The following is a 23,044-nucleotide window of genomic DNA, read 5'->3' as shown; positions in this document are numbered from 1 at the left end:
AGTTCCACATATATATGAGGTCATATAGTATTTGTCTTTCTGTGTCTAGCTTATTTAACTTTATATATTGTCCTCTGGGTTCATCTGTGTTTCAGCAAATGTCAGAATTTCTTTATTTTTTATGACTGAATGATAGTCCACTGTGTGTGTGTATGTGTACATATATACTCACACACACATGTATGAATGTCCACCTTATTTTCTTTATCTGTTTATCCACTGATAGACAGTTGCTTAGGTTGTTTTCATATCTTGGATTTTGTTAAGCATGCTGAAATGAACATGGGAGTGAAGATATCTCCCTGAGGTACTGGTTCATATATTTTGGGTATATAGTCATGTACCACATAACAACGTTTCAATCAATGACAGTCTGAATGTAGCATAGCGGTCCCATAAGAGTATAAGAATGAATTTTTATTGTTTCTTTTCTTTGTTTAGATATGTTTAGACATACAGTATTCATACAATAACATGCTGTACCGGTTTGTAGCCTAGCAGCAATAGACTATAGCTTATAACCTAGGTGTGTGGTAGGCTGTTCCATCTAGGTTTGCGTAAGTACACTCTATGTACTTGTTCTTACATGATGAATTACTTAGCAGTGCATTTCTGTGTTAAGTGATGTATGACTGTATACCTAGAATTGAGGTGGCTGAATGACAAAGTAGTTCTATTTCTAATTTTTGAGCAGCTTCCCTGTTTGTCAAAATGGCTGTGCCAATTTACATTTCCACCAACAGTGAGAAGCATTCCCTTTTCTCTATGTCCCTACCACACTTGTTATTTTTTTCTGATAGCAGTCATTATAAGAGATTTGAGGTGATAGCTCCCTGTGAGTATGATTAATATTTCCCTGGTAATAGCGAAGTTGAACACCTTTTTATATATCTGTTGGTCATTTGTATGTCTTCTTTTATGAAATGCTAATTCAAGTCATTTGCTTATTTTCACATTGGGTTATTTATTTATATTTGCTATGGAGATGTATTAGTTCCTTATATATTTTGGAAGACTATCCCTTAAATATATGGTTTGTAAATATTTTCTCTCATTCTGTACATCATCTCTTCACTCAATTGATCATTTTCTTTGTTGTACAGAGACTTTTTAGTTTGATATAATCTCATTTGTCTATTTTTGCTTTTGTTGTCAGGCTTTTATGGCCATAATCTAAAAAATTGTTTCCCAGGCCAATATTAAGAAATTTCCTCCCATTTTTTTTCTATTAGTTATATGGTTTTATGTGTTATGTTTTAATCTTTAATCCATTGTGAGTTGATTTTTGTATACAGTGTCAGATACAGGTCAAATTTCTTTCTTCTGCTTGTGGATATATAGTTTTCTCACCACCATTTATTGAAGAGATTGTCTCTTCCCTATTCTATGTTCATGGCATCCCTGTGATGATCATTTCACTGTAGATGCATGGATTTATTTCTGGACTCTCTATTCTGTTCCATTGATTTGTTTTGATTATTGTAGTTTTGTGATCTATTTTGAAATTGGGAAGTGAGATGCCTCCAGTTTTGCTTTTCCTGCTCAAGTTTGCTTTGGCTATAGTCTTTCATAGTTCCATATAAGCACAGTAAAGAATGCTGTTGACATTTTGATAGGGTTTATATCGCAGATTACTTTGGATAAAATACACATTTTAGTGATATTAGTTCTTCTAATCCATGAACATAGGGTGTATTTCTGTGTCTTCTTTAATATTCTACATTAATGTTTTCTAATTTTTAGTGTACAAGTCTTTTAATTTCCTGGTTGATTTTTTTCCCCAATTGTTTAATTTTATTTTTTGTTACTACTGTTCATATAACCGAGTAATCTATTGGAGAATAAGCTTCAGACCACAAAAGTGCCTGAAGAGATAGCGATCTATAGATTGGTGGTGTGTTTACTTGATACGCACATACATACACCCAGAGACACACACTCAAGAATGGCTAAATAAGAGTCAAAGAGTAAGAACAGAATATGCAGTGAGCACATGCTTTATGTAGACACATAGATATAATATGACCATTAAATATGAGGGCAACATAATCAACATTTTTTAAAAAATCAAGTCTGGTGCTGTGGCCCATGCCTGTAATCCCAGCACTTTGGAAGGTTGAGGTGGGAGGATTGCTTGAAGCCAGGAAGGACTTTGAGACTAGCCTAGGCAACATGACAAAACCCTGTCTTTACGAAAAATAGAAAAATTAACTAGGCATGATGGAGTGCACCTGTAGTCCCACCTGTTTGAGAGGCTGAGCTCTGAGGGTCACTTGACCCCAGGTGTTTCAGGCTGCAGTGAGCTATGATTGCACAATTGCACTGCAGCCTAGGTGACAGAGTGAGACCCTGCCTCAAGAAAAAAAATATATAATGTTTTCTATATGTGGTAGGATAAAGATATTTATTATGTAATTATTATGTATATGATGTAGAATAAAGCAAATGAGAAATTGTGAGATACTCTAATTTTATCGTTACCTGTGTCCTTGAGAGCCAGAAGTATTCTAGAAGTTCTGCACATTAAAAACCACCATCAACAAAAACTTAAGGTAAATACAAAGTTGTTCTAACATACTTAATATAAAAATCATCTACACATTTGTAAGAAAAAATAATAACCCAATAGAAAATTGTCAAAAAGATATAACCAGGCATTTTGTAAAACAAGATGTGTAAATAACCGTAAGCATTAGTAATCAGTGAGATGCCCCCTTTTTCCCTATCACACTGGAAAGAAAATCAGATCAATGATAAAAATGAAAATACCAAATTTTGTTGAGAGAAACTGCATATATAATGTATTTGACACTTACTCTTCTCATTGAGACCTTCTTAAGTTACCCTGTTAAAAAGTGCAACTCTTCCCAAAGGGCTTTATTTTTCTCCTTGATTTTCTCCATTGCAATGCTACAAATAATACAGATTTTATTCATTTATCTCTCCTTTTGGCCATCTTGGAGATGAGGATTTTTGTCTATTTTGTTCACTGCTGTAACCCTACACGATGCCTTGCATTTAGTAGGAACTCAATAAAACTTATTCAATGAATAAATAAAATGTTTTAAAATTATACACATTTAAAAGATTTCCCTTTCCGAGAATGGATCGTAGTGAAATAAGATCATGTATAGAGCTTTATCTGCAGTGATGTTTATTGAAGAAGTACTCAGAAATTTTAGGAAAATAAAACATAAATATCACAGGTTAGCTCAAGTAACTTACGATAGACCCTTATAATTAATATTCTTCAGCCATAGTAGGTAACTATTTCTAGACCAGGACATATGACTGCTAAGTTTAAAATGGTTACAAAACATAATGATCACTTCTTAATTTTATAAATACACATTTGTTACAGAATCATGGTATGGAGAAAAGAATAAAAAGTAAACATTCACATTTATAGAAAAAAGCTAAAATTATGCATAAACCAAAATTATTTCTATGTGGTAAGATTATAGTTGATTTTATTTCTTCTTTTGTCTCTGTTGATATTTACATTTTTTTTCTTTAATCATTTGGTATTACTTTACCAGTAGTTCTTCACAAAGAGATCCTAATTGAAAAGACCTATTTTTTAGTATAAGCAGTCTCTGGTGTGAGGTGTGACCAGACCTCGGTAATATGGGTAACTTTCCTATATCACGTTTCCATTGACATAGCTTAGGTTGTGTGGACGGTCATAGTAATTCTCGTCAGGCCAAGCCATTGTAAAATATGATCCACATTTTATTCAAAATCTGTACAAAAAACAGTTTACGTCTGAACTGTGAATGATAATTAGTATCGACAAGAATTGTTAATGTGTTCGTAATAACTGTGAATCTTAATACATTAACCTATATAACTGTTGTCTTTACGAGCAAGTTGTATGTAATGTACTGAGCCATCTTGAGATTGAAAGCAGTGCTTAGATTCCTTGTTGGACTCTTACTCCATCTTTTGTGTGGCCTGCAAATTGACATGCAGACAATGGAGAGCTCATAAATGCTAGGGGGAGAAAAGATAACTTTAACCATAATTTATCAGTAATATGTAGAGATAATTCCTAAGAGGAAATAAGATCTGAGGAAATTACAGGAAATATTAAATCTGTGATTCTGTTTACGGTAGAAATGCCGACCAACAAATTCCAGCTGTTTCTCTGTGGGTTACAGAAGTGTCACAGGCCTGTTTATAGTTACTGAACTGTAGACTTGAGACTGGATCTTATGGAGCCTTGTTGGTTTGATTTGGATTTACTCAGATTTGTCCAAAGGGACATTTCCTATAGGTAATGCATGTATAGAATGCACCCTGTACCAAGATTTTGTTTCTAAAAACTTCTCTAGTGTCTTCCCCTTTCCTGCCAACAGTGTGCCTCCCCACAAATGTTAGTGTAGTTTTGTTTATTTAACACTTATATAGCACTTACTCGTACCGTGCACTGTTCTGAGCACTTTCAAAGTGTTAATTCATGTAACTTATCGTAATAAGTTTATGAGGCAGGTACTATTTTTTAAACCAACACAAAAGTAAAAACCTTGAAGGACAAGAATAATAATTTGTGGAATTAAAATAGCTTCTATATGAAAAAGGTAATTAAAAGAGAATCTATAGTTGAGGAGAAGAAATTTGAAATTTGTGTAACTGATAAAGGATTTGTTTCTAGACTAGTACAAAATTTCCTGTTTCACTGAAAAAAAAAAAAAAAAAAAAAAAAAAACCAATACAACCCTCAACATCTGATGACCTTTAGTCCCATGAAAAGATACTTAATATCTCCAATTGTGGGAACTATAAATAACCATGAGCTATACTATTCTCCCTCTATCAGACAATAACAAAAGTTGGTGAGAATATGGAGCACGGTATAAGTAGTGAATGGCATCAATTATTTTAAAGTGCAATTGGGCAAAATCTAATATAGCTGAAAATGTGTCTTGTTTCTGACTGAGAGGCTCTGCTTCTTTCTCTGTCTACTCTTAGGAAATCACTGATAAGTAAATGATATTTACTGTTACTGTGCACTGTGCTAAGCAATTTACAACCATTATAATTTCCTTAGAACAAATGAGAAAATTGGAGCTCAGAGAAGTTAAGCAACTTGCCCCATGGTCACAACACTAGATTATGGTTAAATGTCAGGCTTATGTTCTCAATGAATTTTATTTATTGATTTACTGATTATCTTCCATATAAAGCAGCAGTGTGTAGTGAGATGGGCTATGGGCCTGGAATGTAAAGACCTGAATGTGAGTATCTTAGTCCTTCAATTTTTCATATTCCAAATAGGAAGCATTTGTCTTTTCTCATAGCATTCTTGAAAGAATCAGTTCATAAAATCGTTGCCAATATTATGAGGCATTTTGGAACTATTGGGTGGATCAGTGGTTAGTCGGGAAGAAGTCAGGAATGGGTAGAGCCTAGGCAATACTTCCAGTGCTCCCAAGTGGCCTTGGGGGCAGACAGTAGCTCAATTGCCAGTGGCCTAAGGGTGTTCCTATATGTTAGAGTTTGTTTGCATTTTTGTTAATATCTAGTGAGTCTACCCTACTGAATAAACCTAGAGAAATACCAGTTCAAGATCTCATCCTCAGCTAAGAGATTTGAGCCTTCAGGTCCAGACATTGCCCTATCTACCTCTCTAAGCCTCAGTTTCATCAATCATGAAGATCATAAAACTCATGTCATAGGAGGACTAGAAATAGTATTTCTTGTGGTGCCTGGTACATAAAAGGCTTCAGTTAATGTAGCACTAAGATGCTGTATTTTATATACCTACTCCCTTTTTAAGCCCTCTATGGGACTGGTCTTTAGCAGCACATCACTCACAGAGCTTTGTGTGGTCTACTCTCATGAACTTCACCACCAGAAGTCAAGCAGTAGAAAGTGGTGATTAACACATGAGCGTTGGACCCAAGATAGAATTTCTGCTTGGTGCATAATGTTTACATGAATTTAAAAGGTTACTTATACTTTCTAAACCTTGATTTGCTTATCTTTAAAGTGAATGTAATGATGGTATTCATACTTACCCCATAGGATGTTGGAAGAATTAAATGAAATAATGTGTATTAGTAAAATGTGCTTAGCACAGAACCTTGCACCTACTAAATGCTTAATAAATGGTTCATTTGAAAAAATGTTAATCTTAATTAGTGAAGATTTTTATGAAGATCCTATTGATAATCGAGCTTGTTACTTTAACCCAAATCTATTCAAAGCTCATGTGTATTGTAGCACACTTCCTATGTTTGTTTGAAGACTTCCGGTAACCTGACTGCCTGTGAGTTTCCTATTACTAGTAATATTTTAAATATGCATTAGACAATTACTTTGAAGGAATGTAGAAAACAATGGAATTTTATATTTTTATTTTTTTCAAATATATGTCTCTGTCTATATATATTTTATTTATTTATTTATTTATTTTGAGACAGAGTCTTGCTTAGTCACCCAGGCTGGAGTGCAATGGCCGATCTCGGCTCACTGCAAGCTCCGCCTCCCGGGTTCACGCCATTCTCCTGCCTCAGCCTCCTGAGTAGCTGGGACTACAGGCGTCCGCCGCCTCGCCTGGCTAATTTTTTGCATTTTTAGTAGAGACGGGGTTTCACCGTGTTAGCCAGGATGGTCTCGATCTCCTGACCTCGTGATCCGCCCACCTCGGCCTCCCAAAGTGCTGGGATTACAGGCGTGAGCCACCGCGCCCGGCCAGTCTCTGTCTATATATCTAGATATATAGGTATACATATCTATATACATTTTTATTTTTATTAATTTTTTTTTTTCTGAAACACGGTCTTGTTCTTTCACCCAGGCTGGAATGCAGTGGCATGATCATGGCTCATTGCAGCCTCAACCTCCGAGGCTCAAGTGATGCTCTCACTTCAGCCTCCCATGTAGCTGGACCAGCAGGCATTCACCACCATGCCTACCTAATTTTTTTGCCGGGCTAGCCTCAAACTCCTAAGCTCAAGGGATCCTCCTGCCTTGGCCTCCCAAAGTGCCAGAATTACAGGCATGAGCCACTGTGCCTGGTCTCATGTATACCTAATTTGTGGAGGGTTTTTTAAATCATGAAGGGATTTTGAGTTTTGTCAAATTTTGTCAAATGCTTTTTCTGCATCAAGTGAAATGATTATTCTGTTAGTGTGATATATCAGGTTTATTGACATACATAGGTTGAACCATCTTTGTATCCCTGGGATGATCGTTTTAGTATACTGTTGAACTCCATTTGCTAGTATTTTGTTGAGGACTTTTGCATCTATGGTCATCAGGGATATTGGCCTGTAATTTTCTTTTACTGTTGTGTTTTTGTCTGGTTTTGGTATCAGAGTAATGCTGACCTTGTAAAATGAGTTTGAAAATATTCTTTCCTCTTCAGTTTTTGGAAGAGTTTGAGAATAATTAGTGTTTGCTCTTTAACTGTTTCATAGAATTCAGCTGTAAAACCATCAGGTCCTGGGCTCTTCTTTGATGGGAAACTTTTTTTACTGATATTGTTTCATTATAATTCAATTGTGGTTGGTTGAGTATATTTAGGAATGTATCTGTTTCTTCTAGGTTATCCAATATGCTGGCACATGATTGTTCACAATAATCTCTCACGATCATTTGTATTTTGTGATATCAGTTGTAATGTCTTTTTAATGTTTTTGGATTATATTTATTTGAGTCTTCTTCTTTAAAAAACTTCTACCCCTCAATGATTTGTTGAGTTTGTTTATCTTTTCAAAAATCAATTCTTTGTTTTGTTCCTTTAAAAAATTTTTTTTATAGTTCCTATTCATTTATTTCTGCTCTGCTCTGATTTTTAATATTTCCATTGATTTATAATTTTGGGGTAGTCCGTTTTTGCTTTCTTAGTTCCATGAGGTGTATTATTAGATTGTTTATTGTTAATCTTTTTACTTTTTGATGTAGACACTTACTGCTATAAAGTTCCCTCTTAATACTGCTTTTGCTGTGTTTCATAGGTTTTGGTATGTTGTGTATCCATTTATATTCATGTCAAGAATTTTTTTTTTTTTTTTTTTTTTTTTTTTTTTTTTTGAGACAGAGTCTCGCTCTGTCGCCCAGGCTGGAGTGCAGTGGCCGGATCTCAGCTCACTGCAAGCTCCGCCTCCTGGGTTCACGCCATTCTCCCGCCTCAGCCTCCCGAGTAGCTGGGACCACAGGCACCCGCCACCTCGCCCGGCTAATTTTTTGTATTTTTTTTTAGTAGAGACGGGGTTTCACCGTGTTAGCCAGCATGGTCTCGATCTCCTGACCTCGTGATCCGCCCATCTCGGCCTCCCAAAGTGCTGGGATTACAGGCTTGAGCCACCGCGCCCGGCCTTTTTATAATTTTTCTTTTATTTTCTTCCTTCCTTTTTTTTTTTTTTTTGTTTCAGTAGAGATGAGGTCTTGCACTGTTGCCCAGGCTAGAATGCAGTGGTATAATCATAGCTTACTATAACCTCAAACTCCTGGGCTAAAGCTATCCTCTTGCCCCAGCCTCCTTGTACTATAAGCAAATTCTACAAATTCTACCACACCTGTCTAACTTTTTTTTTTTTTCCTGTAGAAATAGGGTCTCACTATGTTTCCCAGACTGGTCTTAACTCTTGACCTCAAGTGGTTCTTCTACCTTGGCCTCCCAAAGTGCTGCTTTTAAAGAGTGAGCCACTATACCCAGCCCTAAAATTTTTCTTTTACTTTCTTCATTACCTGATTTATTGTTCAGGAGCATGTTATTTTATTTCCATTTGTGAATTTTCTGAAGTTCCTGCTATTACTGATATCTATTTTTATACTATTTTGATCAGAAAAGATAGTTCATATGATTTCAATATATATATATGTTTTGACACAGAGTTTCACTGCTGTTGCCCAGGCTGTAGTACAATGTCATGATCTCAGCTCTCTGCAATCTCCACCACCCGGGTTCAAGTGATTCTTCTACCTCAGCCTTCCAGGTAGCTGGGATTACAGGCATATGCCACCATACCCAGCTATTTTTTTAAATTTATTTTCTTTTTTAGTAGAGAAGGGGTTTCACCATGTTGGCCAGGCTGGTCTTGAACTCCTGACCGCATGTGATCCACCTGCCTCAGCCTCCCAAAGTGCTGGGATTACAGGTGTGAGCCACCATGCCTGGCTCAATCTTAAATTTTTTGAGACTTGTTTTGTAGGCTAATGTAGGATCCGTCCTAGAGAATATTTTACTTGTAGTAGAGAAGAATGTGTTGGATGGAATGTTCTACATATATATATATATTTCCATTTGGCCTAGATCATTATTAAGTCTAATGTTTCCTTTTTGATTTTCTGTCTAGATGATATGTTTATTTTTTTTAATGGCATATTAAAGTCTTTTACTACTATCGTATTGCCGTTAATCTCTCCTTTTAGAACTATTCATATTTACTTTATATATTTAGGTGTTCTGATTTGGGTACATATGTATTTATGATTGTCATGTCCTCTTGCTGAAGTGACTCCATTATTATTATATAATGTCTTTCTCTAGTGTCTTTACAATTTTTGCATTAAAGCCTTTTTTTTTCTGAGCCTAGAAGCTCTTGCTTTCTTTTGGTTTTCAGTTGAGTGCAATATATTTTTCCATTCCTTCACTTTCAGTCTATGGGTATCCTTAAAGATGAAGGGAGTCTCTTGTAGTCAGCATACTACAAGAGAAAGAAAAGCAAAGCAACTGGTTTTTCTTTTTTAAAATTTTTATTTATTTATTTATTTTTCATTCATTCAACTACTCTGCTCTTTTTTATTTTGGAAGAATTTAATCCAACAAATTCAGTGTACTTATATATAGGTAGGGAGTTAATACTGCCATTTCATTCATTGTTTTGTAGTTGTTTTGGAAATACTTTTTCTTTTCTTTCTCTCTTGCTGTCTGCCTTTGTGGTTAATTGATTTTCTTTTCTAGTAGGATGTTTTAATTTCTTGTTTTCTACTTTATGTGTATTTTTTGTTTGTGAGTACCATGAAGTTTACAAGAACTTATGATTTTTGTAATAGTTATAGCACATAACAATAGTTATAGCACATTATTTTAATTAATAACAATTTTTGATTGCAACAACAAAAAACTCTACATTTTCACTTCACTCCCTCTTCTCCACATGTTGAATTTTTGATGTCACAACATTCATCACATTACATTGCATATTTTTTAACAAATTATTATAGTTGTTATTGTTTTTAATAGTTTTATCTTTTAACCTTCATTCTAAAGATATAAGTAATTTACACACCATCATTACCATATGAGTATATTCTGAATTTGATTGTGTACTTACTTTTATCAGTGAGTTTTATACTTTCAGATTTTTTGTATTGCTCACTCATGTCCTTTTTGTTCAGCTCAAAGAACGGTCTTTAGCATTTCTGGTAAGGCAGGATGGATTTCCTTAGCTTTTACGTGTCTAGAAAAGTCTTCATTTCTCCTTTATTTCTGAAGGATAACATGCTGAGTACAGTATTCCTGGTTGACAGTTATTTTCCTTCAATGTGTTAAATATGTCATCTCACTCTCTTCTGACCTATAAATGTTTCGTTGAGAAATCTTCTGCCAGATGTATTGAAACTTGCTTATATGTTAATTGCTTCTTTTCTCTTGTTGCTTTCAGTATCCTCTTTATGGTTTTGATAGTTGGCAGTTTGATTATAATATATATCTGGTTAGCCTGATTTTGATGAAATCTGTTTGGAGGTCTTTGATTTTTCTATACACAAATATTTATATCTTTCTCCAGGCTTGGGAGGTTTCTTGCTGTTATTTCTTTAAATGTGGTTGTACCCCTTTACCTTTCTCCACTCTCTTGAATGCCAATAACTGCTCTTTTAATGTGGTCTCATACATCCATTAAGCATTCTTCATTTTTTTTTTCTTTTTTATCCACTGCCCATATATTTTCAAATAATTTGACTTTGAATTCACAGATGTTTCTTCTACTTGATTAATTCTGCTTTTAATGTTCTCTATTGCAGTTTTTTTTGGGGGGAGTGTTCACATAATTTTCAGCTCCAGGATTTGGGGTTTTTTAAAAATATTTTAATTTCTCTGTTATGTTTCTCTGATATTTGTTTCTGTGTATTTTCTTTAAGTTCACTGAGCTTCCTTAAAACTGCTATTTTGGGCCAGACGTGGTGACTCATGCCTGTAATCCCAGCACTTTGGGAGGCTGAGGCAGGAGGATCACCTGAGGTCAAGAAATAGAGACCATCCTGGCCAATATGGTGAAATCCCGTCTATACTAAAAATACAAAAATTACCTGCATGTGGTGATGCACTCCTGTAGTCCCAGCTACTCAGGAGGCTGAGGCAAGAAAATCACTTGAAACCAGGAGGTCGAGGCTGCAGTGAGCCAAGATCACAGCACTACACTCCAGCCTGGTGAGAGAGCGAGACTCCGTCTCAAAAAAAACCAAACAAAAAAACCAAACAAAAAACAAACAAACAAACAAACAAACAAAACACACACACACACACACACACACACACGCAAACTGCTATTTTGAATACTTTGTCATTTCTATCTCTTCTAGATCAGTCCCCAACACATTATTTTGTCCATTTGGTAATGCCATGTTTCCTTGATTGTTTTTGATCCTTGTGGTTGTGTTGTGATGCCTGTGAATTGAAGGAGATATTTGTTACAGTCCTCACCATCTGGTTATGTCTAGTAATGTTACTCAACAGTAAGCCTGTCCAGAAATCCTGAGCAGACCCTCTGTAGTGGTCCCAAAGCCTATAATCACTATAGCTATTGCAGCACTAGAAGGAGCTCTAAGCCCAGGACAACCATGGCCAGTGCTAACCAGGCTTGAGTTCCTTGACTTATACCGTTGGTACAGAAGCTGTCTGGAATCAATATGGGGAAGACTCAATGAGAGCAACAGCTTTGTTTGGAAGCTGGTCATGGGTTCAAGCCTGGGAGACCTGTGGTCTGTGTTTCCTGCAGCATAATGTTGTTGGCTAGTTTCTCTTGTGTGGTACCTTCATTGGCCAGAATGTAGAGCAACCACCAAGGTTTGTATATTTGTTGCTATAAGCCCCAACCCTGTGCTTTGTTTCTCACTGAGCCTAGGTGGTCTAGCCCTACTGGTACTCCCAAAATTTTTCATGAGTTCTTGGAATGGTGGGGAACCTGAATGTCTGCTTTGAGCTCCACTTTTCCCACTGCCGAAATTGTGAATGTAGGGCAGTTTGCTCTCTGTGGTACTGTTTGGCTGGGGAGAGAAGTGACATGGTCAGAGAATTGTTCTTCTTACCATTTTATTATAGTTTTTCTCAGTTTTGTGGTGCAATGGGGTGTCTCAGCCTCCCAAGTCCTTGAATATTCAGACTGGTCCTTTTGCCTGATGATAGTTACTGGTTGGATTTCTTTGTGGAGGAGTTAAGCTGTAGAATGCCTATTCCTTCATCTTGCTGCTGTCAGTCTAAAAGAATGGGTTTTTAAGGTCATTTGAATTCCTGAGATCTTATGACTCTGGAAAGTATAGGAAGTCCCTAAATTGAAACATGATGTTTGAAGCATTTATATGTTAGTCAGTTTTGAAATGTGATTTTTTTTTCCCTAAGACATACTGCAAGATTTTCTGCAAGACATACAGAATTTAGGGACTAGTCTTAAAGAAAATTTAAGAGGAGATGCTGTGCTATTCCATTTTAATCTAAGGGTCTCAAATTGTCTTCCTTCTCTCAATGTCTGGGTCTGATTAAACATAGTCTTTACAAGGTTTTAGGAGACAATTATGTACCACATTAATTCAAACTAATGTGACTGAGAGTCTCTTATTCTTTCCAAATCATCATATATTCAGTCATTCAGCAAATATTGAGTACCAATTATCTTCTACTTACTGTGTAAATAGCAGTCAAGAAACAGTCTGTTTTAGTGTGAGAGAAGATAGTGGTACTGGGGAAGGAGACAGTCAAACAGACTTGAGATACACCTAACATCGGTGACTTTTTGGAAGGAGGAATATTGCAGGCAGTATGTTTTTAACCAGGTATTGCTATAGTCTGGGTGTGCGGAATCAAGGGCCAGGACTGTGATAGTTACAGTGTGAATGGAGGAGTAGTTGATTCTATAAGGCAATTGTATCTAAGTTATAAGAAATGAATGAAAAGGAAGGCGTTCCAGGTTTAGCCAAGGGTGTGAGTTCTGGCAAGTGAGGAATCCTAAGTTTATGAAGGAAATGGAAATCATAAAATCTTCCATGGTCATGATATCATGGGGATGCTAATGCATCTGAGTGGAATTATCCTATGGTATATAGAAAAAGGGAACTAGGGAAAGAAAGGTCTGGGCTGGTAATATGGATTTAGGTGTCATCTGCATAGAGATGACAAGATGGCTTAGGTGAGTAAAAGGGAACGAAGAATATTGCACAAATGTCCAATAGAATAAAGCACAAATGTCCAAAGAATAAAAGCACAAATGTCCAAAGATGTTTTAGAGAACCAAGGGAGGGCCGGGTGTGGTAGCTCATGCCTGTAATCCCAGCACTTTCGGAGGCCGAGGCAGGAGGATCACTTGAGGTCAGGAGTTTGAGACCAGCCTGGCAAACATGGTGAAACCCCATCTCTACTAAAAATACAAAAATTAGCCAGGTGTGGTGGCAGGCACCTGTAATCCCAGCTATTTGGGAGGCTGAGGCTGGAGAATCGCTTGAACCTGGGAGGCCGAGGTTGCAGTGATTTGAGATTGCATCACTGAACTCCAGCCTGGGTGATAGAGCAAAACTCTGTCTCAAAAAAAAAAAAAAAAAAATCTAGGAAACCAAGGGAGAATGGTGTCACAAGACCTCCAGGTAGAATAGTTAACATCATCAAATACTGCATAGGGATGTAGTATGACAACCATGAAAAGAATATTGGATTTTACAAATGATAGCTGGAGACCTTTAGAGACTGGGTAAGAAAAGGCATTCATGACCAAACCAGATTTCAGAGGCTCGGGATTGATGGTGAATTGAAAACAGATAAATAAGAGTAATTAAAAGGATTGGAAATTTCTAGTAAACAATCTTTTTTTTCAGATGGGAACTTGTTTGTTATTGATAATAATATGGAAGATACTACTGATCGGCAGATTTGGGATGCATCAGAGGCAAAGTGTATGTTGCCTCCTGTCAAGTTTCTCATCTACATCAGCCGTACATCTCTAGTCTCATCTACATCAGTCCATTGTCTGCATTAGTGCTGAGTAGGTCAGTCCTCTGCCTAAAGACCTCTCTGAGTTCCTTGTTGCAAGAAGAAATCCAATATTCTTAGCATAGCAGACAAGTTGCTTTGCATTTTGGTTCTAAACTCTCTGTCACATTTCATCTTCTGCCACTTGGGGCACAGGAGATTTCAGATTGTTTCCAAGTTAGATCTTTGTACATATTGCTCTCTCTACCTGGAAGATCCTTTCTCCCATCTTTCACATGTCTAATTCTAACTTGTCTTTCAATACTCAGCTCAAATATCGCCTTGTTTTTGAACCCTTTCCTGCATCCATGGTTCCAGTGCAAGTCTCCCTCTTTGTTGAAGAAACAACCATAAGTTGTTTCTTCGTATCTTCGTTTCAGCATCCTGCATTGTAATTCCTCTCTTTTCATAGCTGTGTTCTCCATTAGACTATATGAACTCTTAACACAGGGACTCTCTTTTTTATTGCAATCTCCATGGCAGAGGCAAAACAAACTCTTGCTAAAAGCATCGGGAATGAATGTGTATTAATGTAATAATATATACTGAGGTATATAAGATAGAAGTGAAGAAGCATATTATTAGTACAAAAAATGAACAGTTTCACCTCTGCTCCTTCAGTTTTTAGCTGTGACCATATATAATGAATAAAATATGTGAAGCTATGCATTCCGAATGTATTCTGCTACAGTCATTATGTGTTAGAACGTGGTTTTGGAGTTAAGCAATCTCAGCTTTAAACATGACATCTGACTCTAAGACTCTAAAACCTGTATGAATTTGAGCAAGTCAATTTCTCTGAACCTGAGTTTCCTATTGGTCAAATGAGAATAATACCGTATAGCGTGGCTGTGAAGATAAAATTGACAAAATATAGATTAAACTATTTAATAACCAGCATTTAGATGTCGCTAATGTCACAATTATTTCCAACTCTCACCTTCATGGCTGAGATCTCTTATTAGTTTCTTTCTGGTCTTGTATTTGTCTCATTTACAACTTTAATTCATTTTATAAAGAGAAGAATGTTTCATTTCTTAAGTGGAATTTTGATGTTAGGAAATTTAACATCAGCTGTGCTTCACCTATCTAAATGATGCCATTTGATTCATAATACTCATTCCCAACATTAAGTGAATTTACAAAAATCTAGAATGAAATATATGTGTTGATTTAGTAAGTTGCCAATTACATTTGAACTGTTCATGAGTCTCCAGATAATTTTCCAGTGAAGGCCCTAACTTCACTTGCTAAGTTGGATCTGAGGACACCCTTTTTGTCTTATCTTCTGGAATCTATTGCCCTCAGTGATTTATATTAGCTTTTAAAATTTTTTTAGCAGAATTTTTGTGGTTAATAAAAACATGTGCTTACAGCTTTTTGCATAAAGGATTCCACATCCGATTTAGATCAAGAGAGAGATTTTTAGAAAAAAATGATGGATATGTCCTCTGAGAGCAGTGGAATGCAACGATGTTCTGTCTCTCTCTGATTGAGTTCATGGCATTTCAGAACCCTTCCACACCCACACCCACGCAAAGACACAAACAGTGGTCACAACTGCAGCTCCCGCAGTCTCATTTCCAGAGTGCATCCGTTGTTTTCCATAGCATGAAATAAATCCCTCTTTTTTGCCCAGTGGTGAAAAGCTTATATAAATACTAAAACTTCAACTATTCCCCTGAGTTTTCTGTTGGCTAACCTGCAGCCATGGGTTGTTTGGATATTGACATGCATTTGCTGTGTAGATCTTTCAGGCCACTTTGGTGAGTCCAGTGGTGATAAATTCTGTTGTCTTGAAAATTTATCAGGCTAACTGTTTTCATGCTCCATCTATGAAAACTTAAGTAATTGACGCCCTCATCGAAAAGGCTCCAGGTTCAAAGTATCTCTTGTTCTTTCAGCATATATCATTCTGATGATATACATCTATATATATTTCAGGAAGCCTTGACCAGGAGTTGACTGTAACAGTCATTGGAAAGAAAGTAAGAATGTGATGAATTGATGAACCAAACATTTAACCTTGCATTGTTATTCCTATGAAAGATTTTTTAAAACTATATTCAGAAGTGAAGTATTTTATTGTGTACTAAATAGGGGTAGTTAACATTACTGGGCTGAAATTAAAATGTATAATAAAAAATCCTTATCCATAGAATTGGAGAGAAAATGGAAGGCATATATTTAAAAACAAAATCAATACTTGGTGTATAGTGGGTAATCAGTAAATGAATGTGTGGATAGGATTGATTAGCTTCCTAGTGAAATGTAATACTACCTTTATAAAAAATATTTATTATATCCTTAAATAAAAACTTACATGATTGAACATCATTGTTTATATAGTAGCCTTATTTTGGAGCATATATTTATTCCATTTTTTCTTTTTATTTCTTGTTTTTCATTTCTTCTCTTACATAGCAATCAATTAAGTGTCCTTCAGTATTGAAACTATTCTTTTTTTTTTTTTTTGAGATGGAGTTTCGCTCTTGTTGCCCAGTCCTGGAGTGCAATTGGTGCGACCTCACTCACTGCAATGTCTGCCTCCCGGGTTCAAGGGATTCTCCTGTTTCAGCGTCCCAAGTAGCTGGGATTACAGGCACCGGCCACCATGCCTGGCTAAATTTTTGTATTTTTAGTAGAGACAGGGTTTTACCATTTTGGTCAGGCTGGTCTGGATCTCCTGACCTCAGGTGGTCCACCCGCCTTTGCCTCCCAAAGTGCTGAGATTACAGGCGTGAGCCACCGCGCCTGGCTGAAGCTATTCCTATATATATGTATTTTTTTTTTAATGGTGAAAGAAGTAAATTTATCTAATACAGTTTCCTCCGGAGTCTGCAGATTTGAAGTTAATTTTAGCTATATACAGGAGAACCGAAGGGAAGTCCATGAATATTCTACTATTGTTTCACTAGCCCTTCCATATTAGTAAAACATTTTAGTCTACGTTGGCTAATATTTTAAAAATGTCTCTTTGGTTGCCTAGATTATTAATTAGAATAGGTTTGACATTTTAATAATCAATAATTCTGAAAGTCTTCATTCATTAGAAACTAATTGTGTTGGGGTGTCCCTATAGATCCAAGATTTTATTTCTGTGTTCACTGTTTTTACAGAGAAGAAATATCAAACAATAAATCTCATAAATGTGTTAGCTTCCCTTCCTTAAGACCTATTAGGAAAAATAAAGAAAATCCATATGCTTTTCTGTCTGTGAAGTCCAATTTTAAATTATAGTAGAAATAAAACAGACAAAGGATTTGAATAAATTTGAGTTTTGTTGGCTGAACTGAAATATCACTCTTTGCATGTCTTCAGTTGTGCTGGTTAGTAAATCACAGTGTAAAGGTTGTTTGTAGGCCAATGGTTGTGACCATTAATTTTTGCATACTTTTCCCAAAGCTTTCTTAAAACAGTTATGTTAGTTTTTCTTTTTGTTTTGAAGAATAATATATCAGTGCCTATCCTAACCTGATTTCCACTACCTGAGACCTAAAAGACATATTGCCCAATGACTTCACGCTCAAAGTACAATGATATTATTATTATTAAATTCACAAATTGCTCAGAGAATTCATAGCAATAGAAATAGGAAGAATTACATCTGTAAATGATGGATTTTTAAACACTAGCACCTGGGTGGCTGCTCTTATCCGTACAGGGCCACTCAAGTCATTTCATACAGACAGCCTTCTCTCAAATGAGGTGTAAAGAAAGACTAGGAAACATATTTTTGTCACTATTGCTTGCTTTGAAGGAGGGCCACATGATAGAAGAGGCTGTGTTATGTTCCTTCCTATGTAAAAAAATGTATCCTTGTTTGTCTTAGGTTTGAAGAAGAACTGACCAGCAAGTGGTTACATCTTTTTGAAGGCAGTGGAGTCCCATATGGCCCAATCAACAACATGAAGAATGTATTTGCAGAACCTCAGGTTTGTTTTTGAAGTTTAACAACACAAGCATTTGCCTCTCTTTTCTGTCCAGATTGACTTATATCAAGGTACCTTTGCCATTGATTTCAAGCTTAAGTCACACAATGTGATTTTTCACCATTATATTAAAATTGTTTGTGGGTCTGAGATGAAAAGAACCAGAACTTAGAAGTGGCTGTCCATAAGCATACTTATGTCTGTGTTAGATTTAATATACTGTATTTCTTCATTAGCCACTACATGAAGTTTCTGTGGCCAGGGTATTTAATTTTCCTGAAAAACAGAAATATACACAATTGAGATATCGGGGTCGGGTACTCAGAGACTATTCTTTGTAGGAAGAAATATGAGAACTTTCATAGTTACAGTCTACCTCTGATCATATGATTATCTTAAAATGTACAGAGCAAGTCATATTTAATTCTGCAAATGAGAGGACTTTGTTTGCTTTGATGAATATGTGTTATTTGTGAGGCATAAATTTTACACAGATAGATATTTATGCTCTACATTGCTTATCAGGCTCCTTTTTGGGGTCCAGGAACAGGGTCACCTGAAAATATATTTACTTTATAACGTTGTTTAAGTGATTATTTTTAGATGATGTGAAAATAATGTTTTGATTTTATTACTTCAATCAGTATAACTACACGCAGTTTACCGTTTCTCAGATTCATCCGTTAATCCCCAAAAGTAGAGGAACTCCATTTTAAAGCTTTCATTGTGATTATTCAACTGTCTTGTCAGTTTCCAACATTCAAAACTATGGGGTATATTTTCCTGGGTTCTTTATATTTACATAGTGGCAGGTTTTTCTTAGAAATAAATTACTGAACATAGAATACACCTTTTGAGGGAGACCTTTGTTGGAAAACCTTTGATGCCTTTTATCTTACATGAATATCTGCTTAAAAGAAAATTGAAATATTTTAAATTTAATGGTTACTACATTTACTGGAGAAAAAAAGTGAACAAATTCAGGGATTCTGCTTGTGCTATTTTTCTGCCAAGATTGTGAGTATGGCAACGCTTTGTTCATGTTAAAACATTGGTCAATAATGGTCAATAAGTATCTGAGATAAAGGGGCCCATTTGGTGTGTACTATGTGAATTCATCTGAAGGGGACCCCACACCATCAGTGGGTGAATGCCTGGTGATTCTTTACAAGGAAGTAGCATTGTGCACACTCTGAATGTAGTAGACCAGGGGACTGATTTTCTCACTTCGTAACTTTGAGTGAGGCCAAGCCATCATTTGAAGCTGTCATGTATTGAGGTGTGTGTAGAACTTCATGTTTACCTCAGTTTGAGGGTACATTCCTCTGGAGATATTTCCTAAGAGTTTCTCCATCATCATTTCTATTGCTCCATCTGTGTTTTATCAGAGATGAAGACACCAAAGCAAAGAATTATTTTAAATAATTACATTATTTAAAAATATATTAAGTATATTCTAACACTACCTATTTTTTAGGCTTTGATAAACAAAGATTTATAATCCCACCCACTATCTTAAAATAATTCACTTTATTGGCTAGTTCAAAGTGAATATAGGATAATTAGAATTTTTATACCTAATTTTCTCTTGTGGTTCAATGTAAGTACTTTAATCTTTGCATGTCAATTCTTTTGGAACTACAAAAATTTGTTATTGGTCTATGGCATATTTTCAGTCATTAGCCTACTTTCCAAAATGGAGAACATTTATATTACCTAAGTCAACATACTAGCTTTTCGTACTATTACAAATGTCTCTACTGCCCTTTGCGTACATTTGTGTAAAACAGATTATTTTTGAAAACCCTCAAAATGACATCTAACTGTGATGACTTAGTTCATTCATTTATTCAACACACTTATGATATATCCAGTGCTTGTGACTTAGCAGAAATTCAGTACACAATGTGTACCTGCTATTTAAGTCCATTTTGAATGTATTTATCAGAAAGGTGCTAGTTAATGAGTTGGTTAACTCTGGAATGTGCAAGTTTTCCAAATAATCAAGTTGCTCCTCTGCAGTCCCCCCTCCCCTTTTTAAAATCCTCCCCACCATAACTATCATCTTGTGTACTCCTGAGTGAGGCTGACAAGCTGTATCTTCAGGGCTGGTTGGAAAACCCTTGGTGATCTGAGGGAACTCAGTGTAACGTAATGGTTAAGACCATGGAGTCAAAATTGGTGGGCAGTTTATTATAAACTTCTAGACTTTAGTTTTCTTAAGTGTAAAATGGTGAAATGGCATCTGAGATACTGTTTATGAAGGGAACAGCACAGGGATTGTGAGATGGTAAACAGCCAATGCCTAGTAGTAGCTGTGGTTATGATGGTGCCCTTTAAGGTTATATTCTTGTTTAACTTCTTTTACTTGTCTTTGTATAGTGGATAGAGGAAAATCCAGTGTAGCCTTGGGGATGGGGATCATTAAGTTAAGCTTGCACTCTGCTATCCTTTTATAAAAATATATCTGCAAACCCTATGCCAAGAAGAGAACTTCCCTTCCTCATTTCTGATGATTGAAAATCCTTTTATTTTTCATTTTCCGTAAAAGTTTTTTCTAAGTATGATTTCCGTTTAAGGTATCCTCCCTTGTTTTGCCTCTGATGAGCTGTAGAGTTTCTTGGCCCTGGGTGCATGGAAACGGCCACTTCTGTTCAGATGTGGGAACACACCGCTGGCGCATGTGGCCCACTCTCCGTGTGCGCTGTGCCAGCACAGCTGCTAGTTCAACTGAAAATTGCTTTGGGTGAAGTACAAGGCCTGGAACATGGCGTAGGAATGGAGACTTTGATAAAGTGAAAAGGGGTATGTCTAACAACCACAACAAAAGCCAGGATTGGGAGACTCAAGTAACGGCAGAAAAATTTGAGTGCCTACTTCTTAAGTAGACCATTAACAGCATTTCATCTGTGGTTTGAACTTGGAGACAACAAAAATGTACTTGATGGTAGAAACTATTTCTAGCCTAACAATTTCATCATAGTCTCATGGATTGAGGTAACTTGATTTTTCGATTCAACCAAAACAGCAGATGATTTTTTTTTCTGGGATAAATGAGAGATTGTCTACCTTTTATCCTCCGATTATATGTGACAGACCTTTGCACAGTTAAAGTGATCCTACAGGCATCCACTGTTAAGTCAATCAAGAATACTGCAGGCTGGGTGTAGGGGGATTGGTCTGCATTTACTGAAAGTTCTGAGGAGTTTTTATTCAGAACCCTTAGAGTGGGAGTTTTATTGTCTTTCTCTCTCAATGACAAATTATCTGTGGAAAGTTCTGTGCATTATAGATGTATAATATAGATTATCTGCATATAGATTTTAATAGGCAGTCATTTTTCCAAGTGCTTTCTTAAAATATCTTCTTTTAATCAAGCCAAGATTGTGCAGTACATTAAAGGAATTCTTAAAAAGTTTCAAAAACTTACTAGATGACCTCAGTATGGTCCTATTTAACATACCCTCGGGAACATGTGCATGAAATACATTGTGGTTTGAGGGTTTCCAACCCAAACAAACTTAAAAGAAAATGCAGCTTTTAATAGAAACTATTCAAATTCCTGCAAACATAGGTATATATCTTACCACTGAGAGGGATTAAAAGCATCACTGTCTACACTGAGAATCAAAAGGGAATGTGCCATTCTGCTTTTAGGCTTTGCTTAAGACTATATTTGGTGATTCTAGCATATCACCATCTTTGATTAAACTGCTCAATTAAAAACTATGAGTGATTGAAGCCTCTGATTAGTGTTTTTCTTTGTCATTGATGCCATGACCTGAGGGTAGGGAAGAGAGGGCAAAGAGTGTCACAAAACTGGTGTTATTTAATAGAGTCTTCACATTTGTACCACACAAGTTGAATGTATCAGGTGTAAGACATCACCCTGAAGCATCACTTCTGAGAACTATTGGGAGGAAAATATCAGAACTATTGAAATATCACAGCTGGCCCTGATTTTAACTAGTGCCAAACACCTGCAGGCTCTAAAAGGATACCAAAACAAAACCCCACCCCGTGGCAGCAAGCCATTCCTTAACAACCCTTTCTTAACTTTGCATCACCATCAAAATTAATTTAACATTTTTCTCCAGAAACCTTATTCTTCCTGTCCCAGAAGGCCATTACAACCCCTTTAGCAAATCTTTCGTATGGGATGAATATGTCATAGAAACAGAGTGAAGTCTTGAAATATTTGATGGCTGAAAATTATCTGTTTTCATTTCATTATTTGTATAAGCTTTTGCAATTGGAGGGTTTATTAATCTCTAGACTAGCTCATATTATCTGAGTGACTTTGTTTTAGCACATTTTGGCAAAATATCTGAGCATCTTATTTTTTAAAAAAGGCCAATAGTCATATAGTAAACATCAGAAGCACCCCCAAAATACAGAGTTAGTTTTCAAGACCTTTCTACCACACAGACGTGCATGTGCGCGCACGCACACACACACATCCACACTCACTTCTGATGCATTTTAAAGATCACCTTTCAAATGACATTAGTTAATATTTCTTTAAATGCAGTTTCATAGCCCTCAGAGGGTTGTACAAGTCAAGCAAAATTATATTCTTGTTTCTAATACTGATGGGAAATACATATATACAGTGGTCTTTGCAACTGGAAAACTGTTGATAAAGATCTGATGTAAAATAGTAGGTCTGGAAATAATTCCTAGCAGGCAAGGAGATAAAAACATAAATTTTATGTGTGTCTGCGAATATACATAACACATTTAACTGATGTACAAATTTAGATACACCATACTTGTGTGTTTGTTTTATCATCCCTGTAATATTTTAAATATTTGAAGAAATAATATATTTCTGATGTAGGTGATTAAATGAAATAAAAATGGAGAGTTTAAGCTCCCAGTTTTATATTAATATATAAAGTATAAGGCAATTGTGTACAGTTTT

The 23,044-nt window shown here is 36.0% G+C and overlaps 1 protein-coding gene across 10 annotated transcripts in view; it reads left to right on the top strand.

The window, feature by feature from the left end:
* Positions 1–23,044, top strand: part of SUGCT (succinyl-CoA:glutarate-CoA transferase) — a 752,487-nt gene that overhangs the window by 367,776 nt on the left and 361,667 nt on the right. For all 10 annotated transcript variants that reach the window (XR_010585693.1, XR_010585692.1, XM_065542089.1 and 7 more), the window contains one exon: positions 18,021–18,123. Coding sequence is in view for 8 of the 10 variants with exons in the window: in XM_065542089.1 (XP_065398161.1) it covers positions 18,021–18,123 (103 nt within the window). In the remaining 2 variants the exon portion in view is untranslated. The remainder of the gene's footprint in view (positions 1–18,020; positions 18,124–23,044) is intronic.

This window comes from Macaca fascicularis, chromosome 3 (genome assembly GCF_037993035.2).
Source record: "Macaca fascicularis isolate 582-1 chromosome 3, T2T-MFA8v1.1".
In the NCBI taxonomy this organism is placed as follows: domain Eukaryota; kingdom Metazoa; phylum Chordata; class Mammalia; order Primates; family Cercopithecidae; genus Macaca; species Macaca fascicularis.
Note: the sequence above shows the minus strand (reverse complement) of the source record. Positions and strands in the feature narration are given on the sequence as shown.